Source organism: Typopeltis vanoorti, chromosome 20 (assembly GCF_054136105.1).
Source record: "Typopeltis vanoorti isolate ZY-2024b chromosome 20, IOZ_Tvanoo_1.0, whole genome shotgun sequence".
Lineage (NCBI taxonomy): Eukaryota > Metazoa > Arthropoda > Arachnida > Uropygi > Thelyphonidae > Typopeltis > Typopeltis vanoorti.
The window spans coordinates 67,503,269-67,515,812 of record NC_143568.1 but is presented as its reverse complement, the minus strand read 5'-3'; the positions used below and the strand labels follow the sequence as shown (position 1 = coordinate 67,515,812).

At 34.2% G+C, this 12,544-nt stretch overlaps 1 protein-coding gene across 3 annotated transcripts in view; it reads left to right on the top strand.

Annotated features, from left to right (window-relative positions):
* Nucleotides 1-12,544, top strand: part of g (adaptor-related protein complex 3, delta 1 subunit-like garnet) — a 563,264-nt gene that overhangs the window by 515,210 nt on the left and 35,510 nt on the right. For all 3 annotated transcript variants that reach the window (XM_090410782.1, XM_090410781.1, XM_090410783.1), the window contains one exon: nucleotides 2,098-2,183. In XM_090410782.1, coding sequence (XP_090266908.1) covers nucleotides 2,098-2,183 — 86 coding nt within the window. The remainder of the gene's footprint in view (nucleotides 1-2,097; nucleotides 2,184-12,544) is intronic.

Below are 12,544 nucleotides of genomic sequence, written 5' to 3'. Positions count from 1 at the left end.
TTTCTTAGGTCTAAGGGATGCACTGCATTTCAACCATCTGTACCTATCTCTACAGATGGTCCAAAAGGAAAGGCTGTAGTGGGATCTTCTGCAGTCTTCCTAGACAGCATAATATTAGCTCAGATCCCAAAGGAATGTAACAACTTCACTGCAAAGCTACCAAAGGTTCATTACACATAGATTCACAAAGTTCTTTATAGGGAATTAGATGTCTGGAGTTACAGATACATCCAGGACTCTCAGATATATCATGTCCTCTCTCTGTTGGATTACAAGCCACATTGAGATTAAGGGAAATGATGCTGCATATACAAAATCTAGGTCAAATTTTCACCATCTGCCTGTCTCATACACTGATGATTGATAGATCATCAGACAGAAACTTTTATCCCAGTAGCAGTCATGGAATAGGGATACCAACAACAAACTATCAAATCAAGCCTGAAATTAAATTATGGAAGTTTACACAGGGCAGAGAGAAAGTTGTTCTTGCATAGCTCTGCATCATTTGTAGTCATCTTATACACTCCTTGTTATCGAGGAGGAATGACATACCAATGTGTCAGTTCTGTGATAATAGACTAAACATCATTCACATTTTAATTGACTACCCTTATTTTGTCAATGAACACAGTCACTGTTTTAGTCATATTCATGAATCCATCTGAGCTCTACACACTCGGGCAGATTTTATGAGAGTAATCAAGTTTGTTTTTAAATTTTTACAGAGCATTAATATTTATTACTTTATATAGACGAAGCACATATTGTATATATTATTTTTAATAATTGAACTTCATGTATAAAAACATAAATACAAAACAACTGGTTTTGTATTTATGTTTTTATGAACATTTGTTTTTATAGGCTTATTTTATTTTTTTTTTACCTGACAGTTTGACCTCAGCTGTACTTATGCCACTCAGGGCCATATTGATATACACTTGTGTTCTGCTCATGTACTTTCTCTGTCACATTTGTCTTTTTTATTCAAATACTTCACATAGTTATTTCTTTTAAAGCATTTATTGATGTTGCATTAATTTTTTTGAACATACTTCCTGCAAATGACTTGCATTTATTTCATTTGTGATTAATTTTTTTTTTTATTGGATTGGGGGAGGGGTAAATAAATCTATAAAATAGAACTTGAATGTATTTTATTCTCTCTTACTGATAATTTTGTATTGTGCATAACTTATAATGTGACAATAGTATATAAAATAAAAAAGACTACTATTAATCTTTACAATTTAATAATTTACTGTTCACAATTTCTATGGACATTCAACAATTTGCTTTTTTCTTAAACCTTTCAGCAGTTTGGCACATGTTTTTCAAAAGGGTTTGGCCCTGGTCTAAAGTATGACATCATTATTTGCTTATATTGGGGCAGAGTAAAAGTATAATCATATGAAATTGTGCACACGAGAATCAGATGGAATGTAGTCTGCAGTTTGAGGAATGGATAGATGAGAAGGAGATATGATAGAAACATACAAGTTAGTAAAGATATAAAAGTTTTCAGCTTATGGCAAGTGGTGAATAGAATTCATGTTGATTCCTGGATGGCAACTAAGGGGATAGTTGGAAAACATGATGTCTAATAATTTCTTCTTGTGACATGGTGAATGTATGGAATGAGTTACCACTATATGTTGTGATTGCAATATTTGATTAATTTATTAGAAGTAGATTAAATATTAGGTCATGATTAACTGAAAAAAGCCCCCCCCCCTTCCTCAGTGAGTTCTTCACCTCAATGACTTCCTGGTAGAACCATGATGATGATGTTAATACTGAAAGATATTTTGCAAGTTTTACCTATATATTAATGTGAAGCATACTTTCCTATTTATCATCGTAATTAGAACATTGGCAACTGTGTCATGGACAGTAGCTACTCTTAAATCTTTGTGTAACTATTAAGTGAACAATTATTTAGGCAGTAACTTTTAGATCGATACTGTATTAATTGTAAAATATGAGATTATAAAACTGTATATTTTGTTGAACCCATTCTCATTAACAGTAATTATTAACATTAATAATTTTTATCTCTAAATTTTAATATGATATAAAATCTCTCATCTTCAGAAAGAAGATGGATCAACACATGAGAAATTGGACTTCAAACTCCATCTTCCTGTATCTTCCTATCTAATTGGTACTTTATATAAAAGGTAGGATAAAAATCATTTATTCATATATCCATATGGTTTTTTGCTTCTCTGACATTTATGTAACTGCAGTTGCTTTCTTAGAAATAGGCAAAATTAATAATAATAATAATAAACTCATCTCATCTTCCTTTTCCCTCTTTTACCTTGCAGTGTCGAGGGTTTGTTAATCATCGAACCTCAAACTGTTCACAGGATAAGGTCAGCCCTATTCCCCAGTGTATCCTATGTTTATAGTGTTGAGTTCTCAAGGCCGGTTTGCCTGCTTTGCAGAATGAAAAACCCATAGGATAAACTGGGGGGGAAAAACCCTACTGTCCACACCCAAGACTGGCTAACTTGGCAATGGCTGAGGAAGATACTTCAGCTCCTCACATCACCAACGGGAATCGAACCTAGGACACTCCTTCCCCAGGCATACGGTTGCGAAGAGCACAGCCACTAGGCTAACTGCACGGACTATAATAATAAACTATTTTCTTTATTAATAGAATATTAAAAATTTAACCAGTGTGAGTGAAGATGTCCAGAAACCTTTCTCAAGATTTCATGCAGCTTAATTTAAATAAAGAAGTAGATGTCTTAAAAACAATATTAACTATAAAACATAGTATTTAAATATTTTTCCCTGTGAATTTGTTATGCAATTAGAAACATAAATTTCAAAAAACATAAACCTTGCTTTTGAGACCAAAAATTTAGAGAAAAAACATCACTAAACAAATATCATTTGAGGACTTTGGAAAGAACATAGAAAATAAATATCAAGAAGGTGGCAAAATATTCTGGAGGTTGTTGAAGAAGCTTAGAAATGGAGGAAAGAGTGCTGTAAAAGGAGTTAGAGATGATAAAGGTGACATGAAAACGGGAGAAAAAGATATCCTTGAGATAGGGAGTAATTACTTTGAAAAATTGCTAAATGAAACAAGCAGTGATAGCACAGTGGTAAAAAACACTCAACAGGCATGCAGTCAGGAATACATATCCATACTTGAAGTAGAAAAAGCCATCAAAGGCTTGAAATGTGGAAAGGCAGCAGGAGTAGATGATATTCGATCAGAAATGCTGAAATATGGTGGTATAAAAGTCTTACAGTGGCTGCACTGCATAGTTCAGAAAGCCTGGACAGAGGGACGAATTCCCGATGATTGGAGTAGAGCTCTCATAGTACCTATATATAAAAAGGGAAATAAAACTGAATGTGAGAATTACAGAGGTATTTCCCTACTGAGCATTCCTGGCAAGATCTATGCAAGTATACTTGAGAAACGGTTGAGAAGAATTGTGGAAGAAAAGCTTCGTGAACAACAAGCTGGATTCAAATAGAGGCTGTCAGGATCAGATCCTCACTTTATGACAAATAGTCGAGAAAGCATGGGAATATAACAAAGATCTGTATTTAACCTTTGTCGATTTGGAAAAGAAATATGACAAGGTGCCAAGAGAGAAGCTATTCAATACGCTACAGTTATATGATGTCAATGGTGCGTTATATCAAGCAATATACTTAGTCTTTATTTGAGTTGTAAGTCAGCAGTTAGAATTGAAGGAAGTACAGGAAGATAGTTTAATGTTAAATATGGTGTGAGACAAGGATGTACATTATCCCCTCTGTTATTCATTATCTATATGGATCACATTATGAAGGAAAGTGGTATTAAATATGATATCAAAATTGGAGATGTTAATGTCAGCTCTTTGCTTTATGCAGATGATGTTATACTTCTAAATAAATCCGCTACAAGTCTGCAAGATTCTCTGACTAAATTGAATAGCTGTTGTAATAGATATGGTATGAAGGTCAGCAATGAAAAGACAAAGACAATGAAAATAGGCAGAATCATTGAAAATGTCATCTGTGTTGTGAATGGAGAACCTGTGGAACAAGTAAAACATTTCAGCTACTTAGGCACGATTTTTAGTGAAGATGGTAAATTTAATATAGAAATAGACAACAGAATCAGCAAAGCTGGTATGGTGGGAAGTCAATTGAATAAATTCATATGGAATAAGAGAGAAATTAGTCGGAACACTAAATTAGCTGTATACAAGACAGTGTTCAAACCAGTTTTAACTTATGGATCTGAGAGCTGGGTCAGAAGTAAAACACTTGACCAATGAGTGGAGACCGTAGATATGAGAGTCCTGAGAAAGATTAGAGGCGTGAACAGATGGCATCAATGGCAATAACATATTAACAACAAAGATATTAGGAAAGTACTTGACATTGTCAACATCCAGGAATGCGTTAGCAGAACTAATCTCGGGTGGTATGGTCAATTAAACAGAATGGGCGAGGAAAAATTAGCAAAACAGATGTTCTCTGCCAGGTTGGCAGCAAAACGACCCAGAGGAAGACCAAGATATAGGTGGATTGATATGGTACAAAGTGCCTTAGACGATAGAAATATAAGATCTGATAATGTTGGTGTCTTGACAAGTAACAGACTGATTTGGAGGAAAATTGTAGATAGGAAGTTAGTAATGATGTAATTTTTTTTCATGTTGTACTATCATATCCTGTACTCCCCTTGAGGGTACATGGCAGGAATTTGATGATAATGATGCATCGTCCTGATGGAAGGTGATTTTTTCCTTCCGCAAACCAGGTCTTTTCTATAAATTTTTTTGTCTAGTCTGGTTAAAAGATCAGAATAATATTCCCTGGTTATTGTTTTACCCTTTTCAAGATAATTAATAAGCAAACTGCCTTTAGCATCCCAAAACACACTGATGCTATGACCTTTCCTGCTGATAGAACTGACTTTGTCTTCTTTGGCACTGAACAACTGGCTTCTGTCCACTGTTTTGACTGTTGTTTGGATTCTGGTGGGGGTGAATCCAAGTCTCATCCATAGTAATAAATCAATGCACAAAATCAATTTTATTCTTGTTAAAACACTCCAAGCACTGTTCAGAGATTTTCATGTGAGTGTGTTTTTGATCTGCTGTGAGCAAGCGTGGCACCCATCTTGCACAAAGCTTTTTCATTTGCAATTCTTCGTGCAAAATATATCCTACACTTTCTTTCGAAATGCCTATAGTCTCAGCAATTTCACTCACTTTGAGTCGTCGGTCATCCAATACCATATCGTGCACTTGATCAATGATTTCTAGTGTTACACTTTTGGGACGTTCTTCACGTGGATTATATTCAAGACTGGTACGGCCATGTTTAAACTTGCTATCCCGTTTCTTAATTATCAAAAAAAAAGGAGAAGAGTGCCAGTGCCCATAAACTTTTATGAACTCTGAATGAATTTCTTTTGGCGTTAAACCTTCTTTTACAGAGAATTTTATAACAGCACAATACTCAATTTTATCCATTTCAAGGGATACAGATAACTTTTGTCTCACTTTTGCTTCAGAAAGTGTTGTATAAAACAAACTACTTGATAGATTGACTTGCAATTTCACATGGATGCTTATTACAGTTGTACCAACTTAGAAAAAAAATCGTGCTGATAGTGTTGCCATCTATGGTCAAGCCCGTGGACTTTTCAGACTACCCTCGTACACTAACCACTCAGCCAACCATAAAAGACAGAAATATAAGATCTGATAATATGGGAATCTTGACAGATTAATTTGGAGGAAAATTGTTGATCAGAAGTTAGTAAATGTGTCACTTTTGCATGTATTATTATCATAATTATCCTGTACTCCCCGAGGGTATGGTATATATTGTATATCTCAGGAATTTTGATGATGATGCCGTCTGGTTGGCCAAGTAGTTAGCATATTTGCTATCCAGCCAAAAGGCTACAGGTAAAAATCCCATCGTGGACATGGATGTTTGTGATTTGTCTTTGAAAATACTAGTGGTGGTGGGTAGCAGGTGATATTGGTGTAGATGAAGCGGTTCACTGTAGTTGGTGGATTGAGTGATGGAGATGGAGAGTTGTAGAGTAGGTGCCATGCCTCGATGAGTCTTTGGACTCCTTGGAGGGGTCACGTAATAATAATAATATCTAAGGTTGCATTCTCATAAGTTCTTGGTAATTTTTGAAACTAAAAATTTCAGAGGTGTTATTTATATAACAGATATTTTTGATTATTACTTACAATTGGGTGTTGGATGAGAAAAGCAAGTTATGCTCAGTTTTCAGATTTTTCACTGCCAAACTACTGATAAAGTATCTGTGCACCCATGGAAATGAATATTCTGAATAAGCTAGAAATGTGAAATAAAAAGCTTTGAATTGAAAAAAAAGCTATAAGTAGGCATTAAAGATATAAGCCATTAGGACTTTAAGAAAAAATTCCATTAGCATTTATTAAATTATATTAGACAAATCCAGGGCATGATTTTTATCAAGTCTGGCATAAGGACTTACTTACTGAACTACCACCTTATGGTTTCCTCCCACCCTTTGCGAAATTATATTGCAAATTTCCTTTCTGGCCATATTAGATGGCTTTCTCTTGTCTCAGATTTACTCTATACTTTTACCCAAGCTCTTCATTCTGTATATAAATGATCCCCCTTTCAATGAGCTCAAGCCTTGTTCATGGTTTGACTGATGATAGTTCAGTTTTTCACTTTTCATTTGCTCAACTTTGTTGTACTCAAATACACTGCTTGGAAAGGGGAACTGATGGAGTTTGAAAGAGGCATTGTAATAAGATTTCATGCAGGCCTATTTGTTTGCAAATTGGGCCATCCCAGGTCAACAATCAGATACCATACTGAGATGGAAGTGCAGGGAGTCAACTGCAGGTGTTACCTGCAGAGTACGACCTGCCACACTCACCAGATGTGACCGTAAGGTGCTACGAAGCATAATATGTAAAAACTGCCATTCGTGAGCCAGCATGTTGAATGCGTATTCTGGACATCGATGAATCTACAAAAATATTCAGAACCGAAGCTCACAACATGGTAGGACTGCAGTATGCAAGCCCCACATGCATATTGCCCGAACCAGCATGCATTGTCATCCTCAGTGATGCAAAGACGTGCATTGTTGCAGATGCCCAATGAACGTCTTTTACTATTGTTTCACACTGCCACCCTATGAAATTATAAGGTGGCAGTGTGATGGTATGGTCCTGTTTTTCCTAGTTTGGCCTTGGACCTCTGTTTATGGTACCGCAAACATTGAACTCTGAGAGGTATGAGAGCATTCTGGATAATGCAATGCTTCCTACTTTGTGGAGTTTCTACAGAACTGACCATTATCTCTTTCAGCAAGACCATGAACCATGTCATAAGGGCTGCTGTTGTAACTGCATGGTTTGTGGACATCAACATCACCACACTTGACTAGGCCTCCACAGAGCCCTGATCTCAACCCTAATGAACATCTATGGGATGAACTGGAACAGTGGGTTAGGTCAAGGGATGTCCATCCCCCCCCCCCAGCAATTACATGCATACAGAAATAATGGCCCAAAATTCCCATTGTTCATATCGATGCTTGTGGAAAGTATGCTCTGTAGGATTGCTGCAGTCATCACAGTGAAAGGAGGTCCTACATCTTATTAAGGTGGGTGTCGTGAATGTTTGTTCCTCACACTGTGTGTGTGTGTGTGTGTGTCTATTGACTTCTTTCCAAGCAGTGTATTTCGAGTTTTAAACTCTTCCATAGTCAGTGCCTTGAGAATTGACTTCGTTACCAAAAAAAACACATCACATTCATAGCAAAAAAAAAAAAAATTAATGTCCTTTTTCTTTCCAATATTCTTGAGAAGGAATGCCAAATCTTAGAACTGGCTTTACAAGTTATTTGGGGTGAGACACCAATAATTTCATTAGAAATGTTTCTTGCTATTCAGAAACAACAAACATTTCTGGAAAATCATCTCATAACCAATTGAGATGCCCCCCCCCCATCTCTCTCTCTCTCTCTCTCACACACAAAAAATCACTTTCTCATAGACTTCATGGGTGTAATTCTACTGAACTGGCTTCCATCATTCCAATTTCCACTAAACTTGTAAAAGTACAAGCAGATGCTGATCAACATCCAATTACAGCTCATCTTCAAACCTAGCCATCCATTTCCCCATCCTCTTTATTTCTACCTTTCTCTGAAACAGTCATCTGGACAGTTCCTCCAAAGACTATAACCTCTAGCTGTTTAAAAAACACATCGGCATGTTTCTTCTTAACTGCTCATTCATGTATGGCAATGAGTAATATTGGTTTTACAATCTGTGTAAGTTTATTACTATAATAAACAAAAACTAAATGATTTATTAATGGTTTATTGGTACAAGGACAAAAGATCATATTACACCAGATCAAAGGTTACAGCAGTACACAAGGCACAGTTTAAAATATGAATTAGCAAAAGAATTTAAAAATAATTAAATAAATACATAAAATATATAAAATTTGCATAATTGGTGTTACCAAAAAACAGAGAAGACAAAAACCTATAAGATTCTTTTAATAACAGCTGCAAGATGTTATATTCAGGCAATAATGATCTTTGATAGAAAGAAGTAACTGTAGTATTCAACACTAAACACTAAGATAATCTTGAATTAATAGGTTGAGTGAATAAGATAGGAAATTTCAAATAGTGATGGGCAGACATCCATCACTGTTTGAAATTTCCTATCTTATTTACTCAAAAAATAGAGAACTGCACAATGCTTATTTGTGTTTCTGGTATCACAGAAAGTTTTACTAAGGAACAATAGAAGCATTCTTGGAGTCATTAGAGAAGGCAACTGACAAAAAAGTTGATCTTTGTTGGAGATCTTAACACCAGAGTGAAATGAATACCAAATGTGTTTTGGGAAAATTTGGAAAAAAAGAGCAAATCTAATAATAATAATAATGCTAATTACCTGTTGGACTTCTGTTCATGACATGAACTAATCATCACTGAAACAATATTTCAGCATAAAGATGTGCATACAGGAAATTACCTTCAATTTTGAATATGACAAAAATGAATATCATAATGAAAATAAAAATATGCAAGAAAGATTTTAAAAAGAAAATCAAGCAACTTTCTGAAGTGGACTGTTGACTCAAATATACAAATATTATTGAAGGGGGGAAATGCAAGGGTTTGCAAGAAAGCTAAGAAGTGTGCAAAATTAGCTAAGTGAAAGTCATAAAAATACAAGTAAGAATATTCACTTAACATCAGGAAGATAGCAAAATGTTTTGGAGGCTATTGAAAAGAATAAAAAGGAAGAAAGAATTCTGTACAAGGAATCAAATGATAAAGGTGACATGAAAACTTAAAATATATTCTAGTCTGGAGTATTTACTTTTGAAAGTGTGTTAAATGTCACTGAGGAATGGCAGAATATATTCAAGAGGAATGCAATCATCATCAATATGTGAGGTAGAAAGACCTATCAGAAACCAGAAATGTTCCTATATAGAGGTATAAAAGTTGTAGAGCTTTTATTAATCCTTGCATAATTCAGACATACTCAGAAAATCAAATTCCAGATGATTAGAGTAGATTTTGAGAAACAAGTCAATGTGAAAATTAGTGGAATTTCTCTATTGAGTGTTTTCCAGGTAAGATTTAAGTAAGAATGCTTGAGAAGAAGCTAAATATATATATATATATATTGGAAGAGACACTTGAAGAATTATCTGAGTTCAGATTAGTAGGAGTTGAGTTACAGTTGACAAATAGTTGAGAAAGCGTAGGAATATAACAAGGAACTATGATAATAAGTATGTTATTTTGGACCACAAAAACTAATGTAATAAAAATAACTAATGCTGGGTTTATTGGTTGTAAAGATTTGATACTACTAGTCACCTATTAGTTTCACCACATAAACTAATGGCTTCATCTGGGTTTGGATAAACATGTAAATATAAATAAACAATGAGCTTTGATTATGAATCAATACATTAAAAAAAAAAAAAATACCGAATGCATAGGAACTGGTTCCTGAAGATACTTTCAGTGCAAACCTTGTATGCTCACACTTGGATAAAGGATTAAACTAAATTTATTATATTAAAGATATCATTTTGAAAGCTAATGCATTATCTTTCAAAATGATATCTTGGTTAATTCTAAGTTTGCTATCTTTCCAAGCCATTATATTATTTTTAAAGGATAGTAACATCTAACCAGAAAAGCAGTTTTTGAATCTACAATCATTTGCATTATTTTTTCATAAGTGTAGCTATATTTTCAACAAGATCCATTATATCTATTTTTGGAATGTTATGTGAGTCAAGGCAAACTGAAAACCTTTTACTAGAGATTTAATGTTATTTTGCTAAATTCTTGCAAAACAAGAATTTTGCTAGAAAATTCAATATCCATTTTTTATCTTCTAGAAGTTAATTTTTTTGTAAAGACAATTTCAAATTTTTCTTTACAGATTTTGTTCAAGTTTATTTTTTGTTGTCCTGCATATTAGGGACGGTATGACTGGGAATAGTCATATCATCTGTGATATATTGAGTTTTTCCAGTACTGGGCGTGCAGATTCTTTTTTAACAGCAGGAGATTTTCCTTTTCATAAATAAATTTAGCACCTAGACTGAATGTATTTCTTCATTCTCAAAAAAAATTAAGAATAACTAGATTATCCCACCATATCTTTAGAAATATTCATCATCATATTCCTGACATATACCCTCAGCAGGGTGTACAGGATATTATGATAGTACTACATGAAGAACTTACATCATTACTAACTTCCTATCAACAGTTTCCTCCAAATCAATCTGTTATCTCTCAAGACTCCTTTAGAAATATCTTATTGCAAAACCTTGCATTTGAATTTTTTGAAGTCTTGTACCTTTTTTCCTTCTCACTATTGAGATTAAACAGTCACAAGTTCATAAATATCCAAGTTCTTTACAGCAAAACTGCCATTTTAGACATAATCTGGAAAACTTCACTGAGGTCATTTTCAAAACTTTTAAATTGTATCATATTTAACTATAATTAGATAAGGGATATTTAATGTCCTTTTGTAGATCAACATTTTAAAAAATAATTTGGTTTGTCACTATTCTATGCAATATTGCACAATCCACTATCAACTACACCATATCCTACACAGTATTTTTGTGTGTTAATTGCATGTTTAACACTTTTTAGTATATTTAAAATGCTAATTTGTATAGGAAAATATATGGTGAAAATATTCCAGAATGAAAACAAATTGAAATAAATCAAAAACAGTTTGAAATAGTGAGTTCATCAAATATCTAGGAAAAATCATTACAAACAACCATAAACTTGATAATGAAATTTCAGCTAGAATAACAGCAGTATGGAAAAATTTTAACCATTATACATACATACATACATACATACATACATATATACTATATATATATTAAAAGCAATTTACCAGACTGCCTAAATGGGAAGTCTACAATCAGTGTGTACTTCCAATAGTGACCTGTGAAACCTGGATTGACTACAAATAACTGGAGTCTAACTGGAAAATACCTAGTGAAACTGAACACAACACATACTTGGAAAGAGCCATTTTGGGAATAACATGGTTAGATAAAAAGAATAATACTTGGATAAGGAAGGAAACTGAGGTAATGGACATTGCATTAATAATAAAGGGCAACAAATGATGCTAGGCAGGACATGTGATGAGAATGTCTGACAACAAATGGAGTGCAGCACAGTAGACACCAAGAATTGGTTATTGAAAACCAGGTAGATCAGCAGTGAGATGGGCTTATGAGATAACAAGATGTAATGGACATTTATGATGGAGAGGTACATAAAATTGGCCAAAATGGAAGGAGCATGGAGAAGCATTCATCCAGCAATGAATGAAGAAAGCTGTTGATTGTGACACCTGGATTTGGATGGTATAACAGCAGCTATTAAACATGGAGAAAAAGAGCTTTGGAAACAACTACTCAATATCTGTAATACAGCTCTAGCATAATAAAGATAACATCTAATAATACCATTACCTTAAAAAAACTGCAGAGGAATCACACCTCTTACCATGCTGAAAAGCTATAATAGAATGGTCCTAAATCCAATTGAATTGTGTGTGACACCATTTTTTTTTTTTTTTCCCCAAAATCAAGCAGGTTTCTTGAAAAACCAAATACTGTTGACACGTCCACTGCCTTAGAAGTTTGCGAAGGAGCAAGAGATAATAATGTTGCTTTAATCTTAAACTTTGTACATTTTTCAAAAGCCTCGTATTCAGTTAAGAGACAGAACAAAGGATGTTCCAAATACTCAGATATTATAGCATACCTTTAAAATAATCAAAGCAATAGTAGAACCATACAGGAATTACCATGCAACAGTAATGATTAATGGAGAGATGACTGAAAGCTATCTCATCTCCACTGGAGCAGGGAGACACTTTGGCTTCATATCTGTTTATTATTATTCTTGCCTACATATTCAGACTCACAGGAATTGGTTATT